The sequence below is a fragment of the Neoarius graeffei genome, chromosome 27, assembly GCF_027579695.1.
Source record: "Neoarius graeffei isolate fNeoGra1 chromosome 27, fNeoGra1.pri, whole genome shotgun sequence".
Lineage (NCBI taxonomy): Eukaryota > Metazoa > Chordata > Actinopteri > Siluriformes > Ariidae > Neoarius > Neoarius graeffei.
The window spans coordinates 53,639,938-53,660,591 of record NC_083595.1 but is presented as its reverse complement, the minus strand read 5'-3'; the positions used below and the strand labels follow the sequence as shown (position 1 = coordinate 53,660,591).

Genomic DNA, 20,654 nt, shown 5'->3' with positions numbered 1-20,654 from the left:
AGGCAATAACAAACTACAGGGGCTGTGCTGTGTCAGCCGGGGACTCAGATGCGGCACTTGCGGAGGAGCTGAACAGCTTCTTCGCCTGCTTTGAAGCTCAGGCACACTACACAGCCAAACCACCCCCCGGACCATCTCCCCAGCTCCCACTACAGCTCACACCTCCCCCCAGCACTCCACCCCAACCCCCACTTCAACCGACAGCAATCACTGGCACTCCCCCGCTCACTCTGAAGGTCGAGCCTGAGGATGTGAGACGGGTGCTCCGGGCCGTAAACCCCAGGAAGGCAACTGGCCCGGATGGCGTACCAGGGAAGGTGCTCAAGGCCTGTGCTGACCAACTTGCACAGGTCTTCACGGACATCAACAGGTCACTGGAACAAGCCATCATCCCGACCTGTTTGAAGTCTGCCACCATCATCCCGGTCCCCAAAATGTCACCCACAGCCAGCCTCAACGACTACCGCCCCGTAGCACTCACCCCCGTCATAACGAAGTGCTTTGAGAAACTGGTCTTGCACCACATAAAAACCTGTCTCCCCCCCACCCTGGACCCCCACCAGTTTGCATACAGACCTAACAGATCGACTGAGGATGCAATAGCCACTGCTCTCCACTCTGTGCTGAGCCATCTGGAGAGACAAGGGAGCTATGTCAGAATGCTCTTCATCGACTACAGCTCAGCTTTCAACACCATAATACCGGACATCCTGATCCCCAAGCTAACCAGCCTGGGGCTCCCATCATCCACCTGCTCCTGGATCAAAGACTTTCTAATCAACCGACCCCAACAGGTGAAGCTGGGCCGCCACCTTTCATCTGCCCGCACCCTCAGCACTGGCTCACCGCAGGGCTGCGTGCTGAGCCAACTACTGTACTCGCTCTACACATACGACTGCAGCGCAACCCACCCAGAGAGCATCATCGTCAAATTCGCTGACGACACAACAGTGGTGGGGATGATAACAGGGGGGAACGAGGAGGCCTACAGAGATGAGGTCCTGAACCTGGAGAGGTGGTGTGCAACCAACAACTTAGCACTGAACATCTCTAAGACAAAGGAACTCATCCTGGACTTCCGGCGGAACAGCGCTACCCCTGCCCCCCTGTATATCAATGGCGAGTGTGTTGAGCAAGTGCAGACCTTCAAATTCCTGGGTGTCCACATCTCTGCTGACCTCTCCTGGTCAACCAACATGTCAGCCCTGGTCAAGAAGTCCCAGCAGCGGCTACACTACCTCAGAGTGCTCAAGAGGGAGCAACTGAGCACAAGCCTGCTGGTGACCTTCTACCGCTCCACCATAGAGAGTCTGCTGACCTACGCAGTGTCAGTGTGGCACTCTAGCTGCACAGTGGCTGACAGGAAGAGGCTGCAGAGGGTGACCAACACTGCACAAAGGATCATCGGCAGCCCTCTGCCTTCCTTAACTGACATCTACAACTCTAGATGCCTGAACAGAGCAAAAAACATCATAAGGGACATCACCCACCCTGGCTTCCATCTGTTCAACCTGCTACCCTCTGGCAGGCGATACAGGTCCATACCAGCCAGAACAAACAGACTCAGGGACAGCTTCTTTCCTAAAGCAGTCACCATACTCAACTCCAGTCTGCACTGAGGAACTGGTGAACTGGTGCTTTGAGAACTGGCCTACCTGTGAACTGTTCAAAAGGTAACTTTGTGTATGCTTGTGTATGTATGTGTGTGTATTGCATCATGTCTTTTTGCACTGTCAATACAAATGTCACCTTATCACGGAATGCTGCTATCACTAGCAACTTTACTTATACTACTGGAGTATTGATGCCAATATACTTGAACTGTATGTATATATATATATATATATATATATATATATATATATATATATATATATATATATATGTATGTATATATATATATATATATATATATATATATATATATATATATATATGTATATACTGTAATTATAATGCCAATATACTTGAACTGTAATTATAATGTTACACATGGTTGCACACCACTGGATGCTGCTACTATCAGCCACTTTACTTGCCCTTAAGGTTTTATCTACTGTGCTTTGTCTTGGGTGTATTCTCCATGCAGGACCTATACAAATGTGTCTGTATATAGTAGCTAGTAGTTCAATAGTAGTTTTTGTATTTTGTATATTGTACATACCTTTTCTTTTTATTCTATGTGTGTGTGCACTTTATGGAGCAGCTCTGAATCTCGTTATACTCTGTGTGGTGACAATAAAGGCTTTCTATTCTATTCTATTCTATTCTATTCTATTCTATTCTACCAGCGAATTCTAAAGGAAAATGTCAGGACATCTGTCCATAAACTGAATCTCAAGAGAAGGTGGGTCATGCAGCAAGACAACGACCCTAAGCACACAAGTCGTTCTACCAAAGAATGGTTAAAGAAGAATAAAGTTAATGTTCTGGAATGGCCAAGTCAAAGTCCTGACCTTAATCCAATGGAAATGTTGTGGAAGGACCTGAAGCGAGCAGTTCATGTGAGGAAACCCACCAACATCCCAGAGTTGAAGCTGTTCTGTACGGAGGAACGGGCTAAAATTCCTCCAAGCCGGTGTGCAGGACTGATCAACAGTTACCGCAAACGTTTAGTTGCAGTTATTGCTGCACAAGGGGGTCACACCAGATACTGAAACCAAAGGTTCACATACTTTTGCCAATCACAGATATGTAATATTGGATCATTTTCCTCAATAAATAAATGACCAAGTATAATATTTTTGTCTCATTTGTTTAACTGGGTTCTCTTTATCTACTTTTAGGACTTGTGTGAAAATCTGATGATGTTTTAGGTCATATTTATGCAGAAATATAGAAAATTCTAAAGGGTTCACAAACTTTCAAGGATAACAGAGGGATACAATAATCACAGTCCAAAAACATAAACAGGGTCAAAACCAGAACAGAGACACACAATACAAGGCTTTCAAAGTCTGTGTGTTACTCAGAGTCCTTATATAAATGTCTGTGCTGTGATTGTGCTCTAATCAGGAACAGGTGCATGGAGATTAGTCCTAATGGTGCTGCGAGTGTGTGGACGTCACAGATGAAAGCAGACAGCTGTATGACGTATGGAGTGTGATCTTGGATGGTAACTCTACAGTAGTGGTGTAAAGTGAAAGCGCTGGTTCACTGCTGTCCCCCAGGCACCCAGCAGAGTCTCACCATAATAAATGTGCTGGTGTTGTTTCTGGCGCATGGCATGTGGCATCAAAGAAAGGAATAAATGTGTATCATAACTGTGACGTGTCTCTCATTATCAGTCTCACTGTCACAAGACAATGCAGTGATTTACTGAGGTGAAAAACATGACGCGACACAATTCGATGGTTTGTTCATCTCATCTCATTATCTCTAGCCGCTTTATCCTGTTCTACAGGGTCACAGGCAAGCTGGATCCTATCCCAGCTGACTACGGGTGAAAGGCGGGGTTCACCCTGGACAAGTCGCCAGGTCATCACAGGGCTGACACATAGACACAGACAACCATTCACACTCACATTCGCACCTACGCTCAATTTAGAGTCACCAGTTAACCTAACCTGCATGTCTTTGGACTGTGGGGGAAACCGGAGCACCTGGAGGAAACCCACATGGAGAACATGCAAACTCCATACAGAAAGGCCCTCGTCGGCCACGGGGCTCGAACCCGGACCTTCTTGCTGTGAGGCGACAACACTAACCACTACACCACCGTGCTGTAATATTATTATTCTATTCAGGGGGATTTTTTGCTCTTGGAAATATGTTTCTCATAAACTCATCAGGATCTTCACTTTTATGTATATTATATAATTTTAACATGATCCTAATTGACAATTTTGTGCTTCAGTACTTCTACCTTTAATCTCTTTCAAATTTATTTTATTATTATTATTTTAAACAATTTTATACCTTTTAGTCCAGGAACATCCATGAAACAAGTTACTTCTTGTTCTCACGTATGTTATAGCCACGATAAACAGTCATTCCCTCACTAGCCGCTCTTTATTCTATCTTGAAGTTAATAAGATGAAAAATAAACTCCAAAAAGTATTAACTCTGACTATTACAAAGCGCTGACACTGGAGACTCCTTCCAGTAATGTTATATGAACACATTTTTCCTTACAGAAAACCAACACACGTTTTTTGTTCGCTTGATTTCAACAACACTTGGACATTTTTTAACAATAATAACAGTAGTTACATGGTGTGTGTGTGTGTGTGTGTGTGTGTGTGTGTGTGTGATGCAACTCCACACTTCAAGGAGCCAAAACTTAATACAAGTTGATCATTCCAAAGAAGCTCACTGTGTGATTAAATCCAGTCATTTACTGGTGACTTCATGAAATTTGTGAAAGGATTGTTCTTTGAGAGAGAAGTTCTGTCCTGGAAGTAATATTGTTAACACATTCTTTCATTTGCCTGACATTTAAAGCCTTATGATTCCCCGCTAATTCCACTTCGACGCCGTGGGTAATTTAGCTCGACGCGTTGTGTGGTTTATTACCTCACATCTCAAGGAATCTGTTCTAAAGGCAGCTGTAGGGATGCCAAAGGCCAAAGAGAAATGATAATTGCGATAAAAGTCAGTGGATGCAACACTGATTAAATCCAATCATTTACGCGGCCCTCAAAAGGGACTTTAAATTAGCAGCGATGAAGGAATAATTCGAATAAAAACCTAATCTAATTAAACTGCCTTTTATTTTCTTCTTAGACTTCAGCCACCACATTTCATAAATATTCATAGTTTAGAACCTTATGTATAAAACATGTGTGCGCGTGTGTGCGTGTGTGTGTGTTTATACATGGAACTTTTAAAAGCACATGAAATCTGATCATTTTCTTAATCGCAGTTTTTGTTTGCATATTTGAAGTGAGATGCTTCTCAATATATTTTTGCATTTACTCCAAACTCAAACACACTTAAACATCAGAAACATGTTGTTGTGTGAAGTTTCATCATTTTTGAACTACAGTAATGAGGTCAATGATCTCATCTCATCTCATCTCATTATCTGTAGCCGCTTTATCCTGTTCTACAGGGTCGCAGGCGAGCTGGATCCTATCCCAGCTGACTACGGGTGAAAGGCGGGGTACACCCTGGACAAGTCGCCAGGTCATCACAGGGCTGACACATAGACACAGACAACCATTCACACTCACATTCACACCTACGCTCAATTTAGAGTCTCCAGTTAACCTAACCTGCATGTCTTTGGACTGTGGGGGAAACCGGAGCACCCGGAGGAAACCCACGCGGACACGGGGAGAACATGCAAACTCCACACAGAAAGGCCCTCGCTGGCCACGGGGCTCAAACCTGGACCTTCTTGCTGTGAGGCGACAGAGCTCACCACTACACCACCGTGCTGTCCGAGGTCAATGATGCGAACAATAAATAAAACCTGACATCTGCCAGTTTAGCATCATATCTGCATCTGGAAATCACGTCTAAAATTCTAAAACAATGTCGACGTGTATTTTTTCTTTTTTTCCCTGAACAGTAGATTTCCAGCTTATCTTTCTGATCTCTGTCTGAATTTTTTTTATTTCTTGCCTGTTATTTTAGGGAACCACAGTCAGATCTCCAGAGCGATCGTGGCGATCCGAGTGCTGGATATAAATGATAACGCTCCTGAATTTCCCACTGAGTACGAAGCCTTTCTTTGCGAAAATGGCAAACCTGGTCAGGTAAGATGTCATCTGTTCTCTACATCTGTGGTGTTCGCTTCATTTTGCTTTGAATCACATGTTCATTGTGCTTAATTGCTTCATTTGGCTTTTCTTGGCCAAGGTTTCTGCACAAAAAAACAAACAAAAGTATTTTAATTTCAGAGACACTCAGCACTTGCAGGAAAAGCTAAAGGTGAAAGTAAACTGGCTCTAATTCTGAGTGTTGTAGTCAAGACCACCTAAACTGAGAACAAGTCATGACTGAGACCAGAGTGTATCGAGACCAAGACTTTGATGGGTTGAGATCAAGTCAAGACCAAAACCAAGGCAGGGTGAAACCAAGACAAGACCAGAACCAGACCAATGTGTGTGAAGGGGGGTGGGGGGAGGGGCGGCAGCCATGAACAGGAATAAAATTTGCAAATTAGCAATGAGTCACGTTATTGGTTGCATTTGAAGCAGGAAATTTTGCATCAAATCACAGTAATGATGTTAACAAATAAATCAGACAATACAAAGGTAATTTAGTGAAATACCCACATGCAGTTGTGGTCTTGACCAATCTTGAAACAAAATCTTAAGTCCTTGGTGTCTGAGACTGAAACAAGACCCAAGTAAAAATACAGTCAGTTCCGAGACGAGCCTGAGACCTTCAAAAAGTGGTCTTGAGACTGGACTCAAGTCCTACAACATTCTTAATTCCAATCCAATGCATAAGTTATAGACATTTTTGCTTCAGGGTTAAATAACCTATGGACTTTTTATCCCTTAAAATAATGCTGCGTAATATTTTATTTCCAGGGGGCATCCTAACAAGGTGCCCAAACCACCTCAACTGACTCCTTTTGATGTGGAGGAGCAGCGGTTCTACTCCGAGTCTCTCCCGAATGACCAAGCTTCTCACCCTGTCTCTAAGGGAGAGCCCAGCCACCCTGCGGAGAAAACTAATTTCTACCACTTGTATCCGCGATCTCGTTCTTTCGGTCACTACCCATAGCTTGTGGCCATAGGTGAGAGTGGGAACATAGATGGACCAGTAAATTGAGAGCTTTGGCTTTTGGCTCAGCTCTCTCTTTACCACAACAGACCAGTTTAGCATCCGCATCACTACTGACGCAGCCCCGATCCTTCTGTCCAACTCCCGGTCCCCCTTACCCTCACTCGTGAACAAAACCCCGAGATACTTAAACTCATCCACTTTAGGTAGCAACTCCCCCCTGACCTGGAGTAGGCACTCCACCCATTTCCAGATGAGCGCCATGGCCACGGACTTGGAGGTGCTGATTCTCATCCCAGCCGCTTCGCACTCGGCTGCAAACCATCCCAGTGCATGCTGTAAGTCACAGATTGATGAAGCCAACAGGACCACATCATCTGCAAAAAGCAGAGACGTGATCCTGATGCCACCAAACCAGACACCCTCCTCCCCTTGGCTGTGCCTAGAAATTTTGTCCATAAAAGTTATAAACAGAACCAGTGACAAAGAACAGCCCTGGCGGAGTCCAACATGCACCGGGAATGAGTACGACTTACTGCCGGCAATGCGAACCAAACTCCTGCTCCGGTCATACAGGGACTGAATGGCCTGCAGTAGTGGGCCCTAAACCCCATACTCCTGAAGCACTCCCCACAGGGCATCATGAGGGACACGGTCATAAGCCTTCTCCAGGTCCACAAAACACATGTAGACTGATTGGGCAAACTCCCATGCACCCTCCAGTACCCTTGCAAGGGTAAAAAGCTGGTCCAGTGTTCCATGACCAGGACGAAAACCGCACTGTTCCTTCTGAATCCGAGGTTCGACTATCGACCGGACTCTCCTCTCCAGCACCCCAGCATAGGCTTTCCCAGGGAGGCTGAGAAGCATGATTCCCCTATAGTTGGAACACACTCTCCAGTCCCCCTTTTTAAAAAGGGGGACCACCACTCCAGTCTGCCAATCCAGAGGCACTGTCCCCGACCTCCACGCAATGTTGAAGAGGCTTGTCAGCCAAGACAGCCCAACAGCATCCAGTGCCTTCAGAAACTCAGGACGAATCTCATCCACCCCTGGAGCCAGGCCACCGAGGAGCTTTTTAACCACCTTGGCAACCTCAGCCCCTGTGATAGGCGAGTCCTCCCAAGCACCCTCAGACTCTGCATCCTCCTCAGACAACATGAAGGTGGGACTGAGGAGATCCTCAAAGTATTCCTTCCACCATTGGATGATGTCCCCAGTTGAGGTCAACAGCACTCTATCCTTGCTGTAAACAGTAGGGACAGAGCACTGTTTTCCATTCCTGAGCCGCTGGATGGTTTGCCAGAATCTCTTTGAGGCCGACCGAAAGTCACTTTCCATGGCCTCACCGAACTCCTCCCACACCCGAGGTTTTGCTTCAGTGACTGCCAGAGCCGCATTCTGCTTGGCCCGTCAGTATCTGTCAGGGGGTAGGATGCCCCCTGGATGCCTCCCAAGGGAGGTTTTCTGGGCATGCCCCACCGGGAGGAGACCCCAGGGCAGACCCAGGACACGCTGGAGAGATTACATCTCTCAGCTGTCCTGGGACCGCCTCGGTATTCCCCCGGAAGAGCTGGCGGAGGTTGCCAGGGAGAAGGAAGTCTGGGCTGCTCTGCTTAGGCTGCTACCCCTGCAACCCGGATCCGGATAAGCAGTAGAAGATGGATGGATGGATTGATGGATGAATATTTTATTTCACGTTGATGGTATGAGCAGCCATGTTGACATCATGTCACATGCTTAACTTGCATCTGAGTTCTTTCACAACTCTGATGAGGAATTCAGAGATGTGGAAGGTGTTTTTTTTTTTTCCAAGCTGGAGGTCAGGAATTCAAAGTTACTCACTTGAAAAGAACATTCGACACAATCAGCTTTAGCCGTCAGAAATAAAAGTCATTGAAGTAACTGATACATTTTTATCCCTTGAGTTTCAGTGTAAATGTTTTGCTTCTTCAGGTCACTAAATCCTGATCTACAAATATTTTAGCGGTGATTTACAAGCAATTTTACACAAAAAAGGTTAGAAAATGTCTTACTGCATTTACATCTACATGCTATTCTGATTATAGAGACTGAGAAACTGACAACGGAGGAATTTGTTGATGGAAAAGGTATAAAATAGACCTCTGATGGGAAGATAGAACCAGTAAATATCCAAGGAAACTTTCAGCAAATCCAAAATCAAAGTTAAATATTCATATTGGTGATACTGACTGCATATTATACTCCTGTTAGATTTATTTCAATTCTCATTCTTGCTTTTATGTTACGTCATATTACTTCTAACAGCAAAGCAAAAAAAAAAAAGATATTTCCTCCCCAGTCCACATTTTCTTTTTATCCCTGATTATTCGTGACTGTAAATACATTTTAGGTGATATTTGTGAAAATTTATTTGTTTCCATTACTTGCTACTTTAGTTCATGATTTCAACCTGGATGTTTAATCAGGTTCATGGAAACACAGCTACTGTATCAAGCGCTTCTATAAAAGAAATATCTGGCAACCTTGGAGGTGTGAACAACATGCAGGTGATTTAAATAATCTGAATGTGGAGCTCACAAAATCTGCTGAAGTCACTGCACAACCCGAGTCTGAATATTGACGTAAGGTCCAGTTTGGTTCCTTTTTCACCCGATTCCCGATTGGACCAGATCACAAAGCAGAAGGATAAAGTCAAGGATGTTGAAGGTCTAAGGTCTCAGTATCAAGTTCAGGAAAAAGTGTCGATCAGATATCCCAGAATTCAGCATCATTCACATTCCCTCACTCTCAGAGACTCACTTTCTCTGTCCACTGTCAGGTTTTTCTGTTCTGTGAGATAACAGGGACAAGCATTGTGTCAGGTTCCTAACTTTGAACGAGCCGTCCATCATGAAGAGAAACGGTTTGCCCTGAAACACTCTGGCAGATTTATGGACGGAGAAGGACGAGGGGAAAAGTGTGAGAATGACAGCACATGGGGCGAGGATAAAGGTCTCGAGTTTCAGAAGTGAACGGAAAGAATTTTTCATTCTGTATGGGCCACTGTCTTTATGAGCAAAGACTTATCTGTGTGTGTGTGTGTGTGTGTGTGTGTGTGTGTGTGTGTGTGTGTGTGTGTACTCGTGTGTGTATGCACAGGTGATTCAGACCATCAGTGCTGTGGACAGAGACAATCCAGCTCAAGGACACACATTCCACTACAGACTGGAGATGCTGAACAACCCAAACTTCACCATTAAAAACAACTTGGGTGAGAAACACACACACACAGTGAGAGAGAGAGACAGAGGCAGAGAGCGAGAGACAGAAAGGGTGAGATAGCTATACTGAGAGAATTTGAGAGGGTGGGGCCAGGTTTACCAGTGGTTAGTTATGGGCGAGGCCAGGGTTACTAGTGATTGGTCATGAGTGGTATCAGGGTTATCAGTGATTGATCATGGGCGGGATCAGGGTTATCAGTGATTGATCATGGGCGGGATCAGGGTTGTCAGTGATTGATCATTGGTGGGATCAGGGTTATCAGTGATTGATCATGGGCGGGATCAGGGTTATCAGTGATTGATCATGGGCGGGATCAGGGTTATCAGTGATTGATCATGGGCGGGATCAGGGTTATCAGTGATTGATCATTGGTGGGATCAGGGTTATCAGTGATTGATCATGGGCGGGATCAGGGTTATCAGTGATTGATCATGGGCGGGATCAGGGTTATCAGTGATTGATCATGGGTGGGATCAGGGTTATCAGTGATTGATCATGGGCGGGATCAGGGTTATCAGTGATTGATCATGGGCGGGATCAGGGTTATCAGTGATTGATCATTGGTGGGATCAGGGTTATCAGTAATTGATCATTGGTGGGATCAGGGTTATCAGTGATTGATCATAGGTGGGATCAGGGTTATCAGTGATTGATCATGGGCGGGATCAGGGTTATCAGTGATTGATCATTGGCGGGATCAGGGTTATCAGTGATTGATCATGGGCGGGATCAGGGTTATCAGTGATTGATCATGGGCGGGATCAGAGTTATCAGTGATTGATCATGGGCGGGATCAGGGTTATCAGTGATTGATCATGGGTGGGATCAGGGTTATCAGTGATTGATCATGGGTGGGATCAGGGTTATCATTGATTGATCATGGGCAGGATCAGGGTTATCAGTAATTGATCATGGGTGGGATCAGGGTTATCAATGATGGGTCATGGGTGGGACCATGATGATTAGTGATTGTTTGTAGGTGGGACCATGATTATTAGTTATTGGTCGCAGGTGGGACCAGGGTTACCTGTGATTGGTCATGGGCGGTATCAGGGTGATCAGTGATTGATTATGGGTGGGATCATGGTTATCATTGATTGATCATGGGCGGGATCAGGGTTATCAGTGATTGATCATGGGCGGGATCAGGGTTATCATTGATGGGTCATGGGTGGGACCAGGGTGATCAGTGATTGGTCATGGGCAGGATCAGGGTGATTAGTGATTGTTTGTAGGTGGGACCATGATTATTAGTGATTGGTCGCAGGTGGGGCCAGGGTTACCTGTGATTGGTCATGAGTGGTATCAGGGTGATTGGTGATTGATTATGGGTGGGATCATGGTTATCAGTGATTGATCATGGGTGGGATCAGGGTTATCATTAATGGGTCATGGGCAGGATCAAGGTGATTAGTGATAGTTTGTGGGTGGGACCATGATTATTAGTGACTGGTCGCAGGCGGGACCAGGGTTACCAGTGAGTGGTTGTGGGTGGGACCAGGGTAATTAGTGATTGGTTGCCAGCACAAATCTGGCATTACACAATGAGTGTAGTGAATCTGCTTTCAAACCTCGTATAACAGCGTCTGTGGTGAGAGCTGGAACACTGAATCAAGACAATCACTAATGTGTGCTGAAAAAGTCGCTAGATTTGTTGCTTGACTTTGTTTAAATTAGAGTTTCTGAAGGGGTCAAAAAAAATCAACAAATCTAGCAACAAAGTCTCTCCGTTGGCAGCACTGAAGGGGCGTCTGGCCCCAGAAATGACAATTGACATGAGATTTTAAAGCAGATTGTGTGCTACAGGGCAGTGTGATGAAGTGGAGTAACTGTTCTATGTAACACTGTACTAGAAAATTAATCAACATCTTCTGACCAATCAGAATCCAGAATTCAGCAGCGTTGTGGTGTAAATCACTTTATTCCTGACTTTGAGACACCAAATCGTTACTGAAGTCTGTGGAACAAAGTATGCAAAAGAAAAGTTGTATTATTCATGTTAGTTTTGTTGTGTCGTGTTCGCTTTTCTTTGTGCATGTAGAACACAGGAAGCATCACAGATGCCGTGTTTTGTGTTGAATCCAATCGGGTGGGTTGATTGTGTCTGGAGGGGAGATCTGGTGGAATTAGTGTACCTGAAAGTTAGCAGCTGTGCGTTAGCCTGGATATCAGCTAATATTTTTTACTCTCCAGTGCATTCTGAAAGAAAGCAAATGAACGGCATCCGAGCCGTGTTTCGACTGTGTGCTGGAGGTTCAGCTCAGCGTGGGTGACGGTACAGAGCCGTGGTGCTGTGACAGATGGCTCCAAGTTTGTTTGCTAAATACCATGATTGCTTTGGTGAGCTCTGCGTCTTGTGTCATTTTGCAGGAAGTTGGTTTAGTGCAGGTTAAACGCACAGAAAAACCCACTCTACTCCAAAACCCCCTCGTGTTAGGGCTCAAGGTGACAAATCGTTATGTCATTCCTTCTGTCTGGAATGATGTCAGATTAAAAAGCTTACCAGTCCAAAGCCAGGGGAGAAAAGCTTCCCGACTAAAAATACTGATGCACTACAAAGAAGAGGAAAAGCAACTTCTACTCAAGAAGAAAGTAAAAATGAACCTGTCCGAGTTATCCCTAAAAGTGGACGATTTGTCCCTCAAACAAAAACATTCCCTGATAAAAGAAAGGAAAAAGGAAAGTCTTGTTCCACAAAGAAGGAAAAAAGTGTCTCTTCTTAAATAAAGCAAAACAAGTTAAGCTCTTCCACCTGAAAGGCAAGAAAACAGAGAAAAGGAGGTGAACATGAAACTTTTCCCATGTAAAAGGAAGGGTGTTGGACATTTTGTCCTTGAAAGGAAGACATTCCGCCCTAAAAGGAGGAAAACGGAAGTCATTGTCCAGAAAAGGCTCTTGAAAGGAGAGAAAAAGTCACTTTCTGCTGTAAATCAAAGATGTTTGTTCCCTAAAATAAATAAATTAAAATTACAAAAGAAAAGAAAGACAACAAAAGCTGGCTCCGAAAAGGAAGGAGGTGAAGGACAGAAAATGAAAACTTCTCTCTTTTTTTTTTATGATTCACATTTTTATTGAGTTTTGAGACAAAACACAACAAAATAACAACAAACCAAAAAAATATCTGTCACCACATTAACAAACAGAAGTCAAAACCAGAAACTTCTCTCTCTTAAAGAAAGAGAAAAAAGATTCCCTCCATAAACATAGAACATCAATAAAGTTTATATGCTTTAAATTAAATGAAGAAAAGAGGAAGCTTCCTGAAAAGGAAAGTTTAAAAAAAGTAGAAGCGAATGGACAAGTGTTCTTTCCAAAATAAAAGAAAGCAACACGTCTCTCTGTCACCTCTGTGCCAGATTGTGGTTCTGATCCACACTTCTGGACTACGTTTCCCAGAATGCACTGCAGCCTGCAACACTCATGCACTCATGTTCACAGCCACCAGACTTCTCATCACACACACACCTGCTCACATTCCTCATGAAGGGACGATTGAAGGACTTGGCGCACACACACACACACACACACTCGGTGACATACACATTCAGTTCACAGTTCGTGTCACCAAGTCGTTGACTCTCATGTTGATGTTCATGTTTTTGGTCATGTTCTAGTTCGTGGTGTTTTTTTTTGTGTGTGTTTGGATTTTGCTCTTGACCGCGATCTTAAACCACATGTTGGATGTGTTTGACTGCCACTGTAATTAAAAGCGGAGGGCACAGTGGTGTAGTGGTTAGCGCTGTCGCCTCACAGCAAGAAGGTTCTGGGTTCGAGCTCCATGGCTGGTGAGGGCCTTTCTGTGCGGAGTTTGCATGTTCTCCCCGTGTCCGCGTGGGTTTCCTCCGGGTGCTCCGGTTTCCCCCACAGTCCAAAGACATGCAGGTTAGGTTAACTGGTGACTCTAAATTGACCGTAGGTGTGAATGTGAGTGTGAATGGTTGTCTGTGTCTATGTGTCAGCCCTGTGATGACCTGGCGACTTGTCCAGGGTGAACCCCGCCTTTCACCCGTAGTCAGCTGGGATAGGATCCAGCTTGCCTGAGACCCTGTAGAACAGCGCTAACCACTACACCACTGTGCCACCTGTTTCAAAATCAGAAAATTTAAAACGTGGTTTTGCAGAGGATCTGAAGAAAAGCAAAAATGGAGCACGAGTCCAGGGAACTTTTCAGTCGTGTTATGAAGAACTTGACCTTTGATCTCACACTTCAATACAGTGTTGATTGAGAATAGCGCAGCCGATGGCAGTGATTTCCTGTTTCATTCAGCTGTCAAATATTGGGAAAGTTTAATAAAGCTCTGCTGCAGTGAGACCAAAGGTAATGATTAGATAATGCTTAAAAACTGTAATTACAAGGTGAGGAATAATTATAGTGTAGATACATGTGGCATTATTACAGGAGATTATGAGGACATGAAGAACAGAAATCAAGCAAGTAACAAATTCAGCATTGGGTCAGAACCCGAAACAAAAACACTGAATATCAAGTGCATTTTACAGCAATAAAAATGGAAAAGGTTTCAGACACTGCTTGAATATCAATGAGAAATGTTTGTCTTTGTCTGAGGTGTGGAGATAAGAGTGTGGGGAAAGACAAGAGGCAGTAAATGGTGATGAAAAGACGTTGTTTGGAAACAAAAATTATGCAAATCGTCAATAGGCAAGTTCTCAAAAAAGAAAAAAAATCCTTTCCTTTCAAAAGGTCATTTTATCTCTGAGTCTGCTGAAGAGCAGATGTAAGGTCAACGTGTTTTTATGGTGAGCCTGAGGCGTGAAGTTCCTCAAGGGGTTTGTGGTAAAAATGGTCAAAGATAGATATCAATGACTCAACAAGACTGTGGGTTTGAAACCAGCAAAAATGAAGCTAGTTGAAGAGGAGAAGTTCAATAATGCTAATAAAAATATGGAAAATGGTTTCAAATCTAAATAAATAAATAAATAATATTAGGGATTAAAACTATCAGGAGGGTGAGAGATGGTTTATATTTTGATTTTTTATACACTGAAAGAGACTCATAAAAGAAGAAGAAGAAGAACCACCTCTTTTTCTCTCCAGACATTAATAAGACATAGAGGATATTACACGGTTGCACGGAGATATGAAGTTTATCTCCGATTGGTGAGTGTATATATCACGAGTGAGTGAAGTGAATGAGTGAAAATATTTTCAGCACAAGAAGATACTGTAGACTTCATATCTTCGCACCATCGTGTAATGTTCTTTATATTATATGGACACATCCACAATAAAGAAATACACAAGTTAATGAAAAGAATTTGAATGTTCAACCGGTTCGCCATTTTGACAACACGTGTCTATTCAGCGGGAAAACAATGGCAGTGACATCATCAGAGTGAAATATCAGGAAATATTATCCATACAGGACACTTTTTCATGGAATACGAACATGTGTTCTGTTCCCTTCTAGTGGGTTTATTGATGGCATGCGATATTGGTAGCATATCGCTTATCCTCCATGTATTACGCCACTCTCCCCAATGGAGAATGAGTGTGTAATATTGTTAGAATATTGCACACTGTCAAGACAACATGACGTCACACGTCAGAGCTCATGTGAAGATCCAATGACAAAACTTTTCTGCTGCGCATGTGTACAATAATGTCTTTGTCGGCTGGGAAAGAGAGAAGACAAGGCTAATCCAGTGCTAGGTTTAAGCACCAAATAAATAAACTGAAAATGCGCTGAACACCCAAAAGGCTACCAAAACTTCATTAGATATTCTTCACACATATTTATGAGAGAAAAACATACCAACAGACATTGAAAAACTGGAAAAGAGACATGTAGGAGATGTAAAACTTCCGCGCTAGCGAGTGACTGTGACAATTTGTAAACAAACATGGCCACCAGGTTTGTTTTGTTAAAAGCAGAAGATTTTGAGAGAATTTTGGCTGCCAGGTCGCTCCGTTATGTGTAGCTGTCGATGTTGATTTTAAAAGTAACTCAGTAAATTACAGAGGGAAAAAAATAAATAAAATAAATAAATAATAATAATAATCAGCTTGACTGCACTAGCATTGGCCTTCACTAACACTACACCGGCTAGAAGGTAACTGGACTGCTGTGCTAACATCACCAAGTCGCGCGTTGGCCTTCGAGAATGCTGATATGAAGAGTGTGTGTGTATAATAATAATATTGGCTGGCTTTTTTTCATGGTCTGTCAGATATATTCCATTCAGCTACTTGTCTTCGACTCGTTCAGTATCATGCTAGCTGAATGGAATATATCTGATAGACCACTCAACACCAGCCAGTATTATTTAAATATGTCACTCAGATCCGCGATGTATTTCGTATGAAAAATGCAAGTTTTTCAACACAAGAAGATAAACTTCATATCTTCAAGATAACATGTGATTTTATTATATTAATACATTCACAAATAAAAAGTCCCCAAATTTATTAAAACAATTTATTGATTTTCTCACAAGTGACAGATAGAGATTTATGTCACAGTTTTGGTTCTCCATGTCCTGGATGGAGCTTGGATGAAAAAATATGAGTGGTGTATTTCCGACTAAAACACTTGTATCTATGTAATATATAAAAAATACGCAGCTTGTTATCTTACCAAGTCACCGTACCGTGTAAACTCCTCTGTCCTTAAAGTTCCAGCTTCACCTCTGATTGTTACAAAGCGAAACACTGACACTGGAGACTCCTTCCAGAAACATTCCACAAATACATTTCTCCATACAGAAAACTTTATTACATTAACTTTTATACACTTTGTTTGTTTGTTTTTTCTGTTTATGTGGAGCGTTAGAATGATAGTACGATAGAAACAATAACATATTAAAGCAGGTGCATTAATATAAACCTATTATTTGTAGCAACACTACTGTCTTAAAATTAATGCGGTATAAAATAAACTCCTTGTAACCATGAGTACAAACAGACATTAGCATTCCGAAAGTTTAGTAAGAATTAAACTCGACTGAAAACTCTTTAAAAAAAAAAAAGTCGAGATTAGCTGTTGTTCCTCTGTTACAATAAAAAAAGAATATTACGACTGCCAATTTTTCTTCCTCCATCCTTAACGGAAAACAATAAAGCCAGAAATGTTCCTGTAATTAAAATGATAAAGCAACGGAAAGTATTTGAAAATAATTGCTTTGTGATATTGGCGAGACACAAAACCATCACCTTTGTGTTTTTCATTAGCGTGTTTATTAACTTAAATTAAATCTGTGCCAGATTCTTGTTCAGCGAATACGTGCTGCAGGAAAAGTTGCTTCAGGACGCACTTTGTTTTCACATCAAGGTGATGCGTTTGAGACCTGAGGAAGGCTTTCATGATGAAAAAAGTTATTTCTGGAGCTCATTTATTCCTCTCATCGCTGCATTATCTCAACATTCATGCCACCTTGAAGCTTTTCTCTTCCCACCTGCTTTATTCTGTTTCTCTCTCGAGAACATACAGAACGTTTGAGACTATTAGACGATTAGAAACCCATTTGTGGTTCACAGGAGATTCTTGCGGGAGAATAAAGTACAAATATGAAGTGAAGAGATGATGAAGAAGTAGATAATGAACACCGAGATGCACTGAAGAAGCTGGAGAACTTTTACTCTGCAACTTTTTTCTCCTTCACTCAACACATTTCCACAAGGATCAGAGTTTTATTGTCCTGCCTCCAGCAAATATTTTACAAAAACACTGAGAACAAATCTAATTTATTTACTTTCTTAAGCCTCCTTCTGGGTTTTCCTCTTTGTAATATTCTATCCTGTTGTTCCAGGTTCTCTTCTGAATTTATAGCAATTTATGAACATTTCTAAGCACCCGGCCCTCAGAAGTACTTTCATGGTGAACTCTAAAGGGTTTAAAAGGGTTTATATTAGTTATTGTTAGCAGTGACTGTTATAAAATCACATATCCTTTCAGAAATCCTGTCATGTCCGCTCATGTTAGCTAGCAGGCTTGCATTAGCAGTGAATATTATGAATATATAATGTTTAATAAACATTTCATAGCTTTTAACTAGCTAGCATTTTCACTAGCTAGCATTGCACCAACTAGCTAGCTAGCGTTGCCTGGAAATATTATACAGATTTCATAAATATGACTTAAAAATAATCAAGATGACTTATGTTAGCTACCATGCTAATCTTAGAAGTGAATGTTCTGTATATTAAATATGTAATGTAAAAAAAAAAACAATCCTGTCAGAGTTTCAGATTAGCTTATTTTATCTATCTCATCTTAGCAGTGCTCATGCTAGCTGTGTAGTTCACTAACAAGTTATTTTTTGTGAACTAGCTACTGATTATTTTTAAACATTTTACAAATCAATTTATCAATGCTTAAAATGTTTTTGAAACTTGTGTCATGCTAATTCGCTAAGAAATAAATCCATCTTAAGTAAAGGCTCTGGATTTTTTTTTAAGGCAAATGTGCACGTGATGATCATTATTATAGATTTACATTTCTAATAAATGTTCATAATTTTTTTCACTCCTCAGACAATTCCATCAGCATCCTGGCGAAGCACGATTTGTTTCGTCGTCAGAAGCAAGAAGTGTACCTGCTGCCCATCGTGGTGAGTGATGACGGAGATCCGCCGATGAGCAGCACCAACACGCTGACCATCCGAGTGTGTGGCTGCAGTAAAGACGGCGTGGTTCAGTCGTGTAACGTCGAAGCCTTCGTCCTGCCCATTGGCCTCAGCATGGGGGCGCTGATCGCAATCCTCGCCTGCATCATCTTACTGCTGGGTACAAGATTCAGAAATCCTCCATGTGCAGTGTTTAATTATTATTAATGATGCACTGAGGTACTGAATGACATATGAACTGATCCATATGCCTTATCATGATAGCAAAATCCTCAAGGGGGCGCTAGACAACTGTGGGTGTAATTGCAGCTACGTCCCAAAGTTCAGTTCTCTGGTGTGGTTATTTCCTTTAAGACAACAATAACATTTGAGAAATATTTGTATCAACTGTCCTGCAAATAAAACTTTGTCATAGTGAGGATCATGAAAGGAATGTTGAAAAATTGTTCTTAAAATAACACCTCGAAAACCTGAACATTAACTTAAACGATCTAATATTTAAAAATTCCTCACAATGTAAAATTCAGAAAATGAAATGCTAAAATAAAATCATAAGCATCCAACAAGCCCAAGCCCTGGCACCGAAACAACTGTGATTGTTTGTTTAAGCGTATGAACCAACAAAAACACTGTAGAGAAGTAAATAGTTACAGTGCCATTATTTATTTTCATGCCTGAAGTATGAACAGCATCGTAAATCCCATATATCAGTAATGAGCTAGTGAGTGCAGCATCGTTTAGTTTGTCTAAATCTAGTTTGTTATCTTTATCATTCCAGTGATCGTGGTTCTGTTTGTGACTCTGCGGCGGCACAAGAGTGAACCGCTAATCATCAAAGATGAGGAGGACGTTCGCGAGAACATCATCACGTACGATGACGAAGGTGGTGGTGAGGAGGACACGGAGGCGTTTGACATCGCCACACTGCAGAACCCTGACGGCATCAATGGCTTCCTGCCTCGCAAAGACATCAAACCTGAGCTGAGCTACAGCGTCCGCGCCGGGCTCCGACCTGCAGCCAATGGCGTTGACATCGATGAGTTTATTAACGTCCGCCTCCACGAGGCTGATAATGACCCGACAGCACCGCCATATGATTCCATCCAGATTTACGGCTATGAAGGTCGAGGATCAATGACAGGATCTTTGAGCTCGCTGGAAACTTCTTCCTCAGATTCGGACCAGAATTTCGATTATCTCAGAGAGTGGGGTCCGCGGTTTAGAAGACTCGGAGAGCTCTACTCAGTGGGCGAGAGTGACAAAGAAACTTGAGGCATTCATTTTTATGATTACTTTTTTCACCTTCATGACTTTTACATCATGGTGCTCGCCAGATCACAGTTAAAACACATCTGTTTCAAAATGGCGGGACCTTTTTTTTTAAACTGTTACAGACGAGCATACTAGGGTTAGTCATCCACATCAAAGTGCGTAATGGGGCTGAACTTCACCACCACAGTGTCTGTCATAGGAGGTCACTGATTCTTGTGGGGTCTTTTAGATTAAGTGTTCTTGGCTTGTCATTTGTTCACTGTGACCATCGGAAATGTAGGTTCCTGTTGGTCATGTAAAGAGAAAGACAAAAAAAGGTTTCAGAGATATGGATGAACTTCTGAGGCCTCGAAATGGCTCCACAGCTCTCCATAACGTCATCCAGCCAATTGGAGGAAGAAAGGAACCTTACAAAATCGACTAAAAAGCAATATATGGTCTACTATGTTGAATGTATGTGTGTATGTTTAAAGGTGAAATAAGTGTACAATACTGGCTTTAATAGATCTTAGTTGAGATAGCATTTGATACCGAGTGGCCGGATTTCCTGAAAAGCCTCACGGCTTGCTTTATACACCCCGTTTGTATTCACGCTCTTAGTGTGTTTCACACTCGGACATTAGTAGCCTATAACAGACTGAAGACAAAAAGAGAAATGTAGAAACAACGAGGCCTTCTTTTTACAGAAGCAAATATTAAATACAGTTGTATTTAAACATTTTTTGGAAAAATCAATCGTGTTTACTTCATTAGCGTAGTATGATTTATAAATATATGAATATTCATTGTCTGTTTTGTGCTGCGGGTATAAAAATATGGTGTCATTTTAGTTTCTCTTTTTCTGCTTTGTTTCATTTGTCACCGGAAAGCTC

General features: G+C 42.4%; 1 protein-coding gene across 1 annotated transcript in view; it reads left to right on the top strand.

Moving 5' to 3' along the window:
* cdh8 (cadherin 8) overlaps window positions 1-19,865 on the top strand; it is a 277,193-nt gene extending 257,328 nt beyond the window's left edge. The window contains exons 9-12 of the mRNA XM_060911845.1: window positions 5,581-5,702; window positions 9,805-9,916; window positions 18,419-18,670; window positions 19,289-19,865. Coding sequence (XP_060767828.1) covers window positions 5,581-5,702; window positions 9,805-9,916; window positions 18,419-18,670; window positions 19,289-19,782 — 980 coding nt within the window. The 3' untranslated portion in view covers window positions 19,783-19,865. The remainder of the gene's footprint in view (window positions 1-5,580; window positions 5,703-9,804; window positions 9,917-18,418; window positions 18,671-19,288) is intronic.
* Window positions 19,866-20,654: the final 789 nt, after the last annotated feature.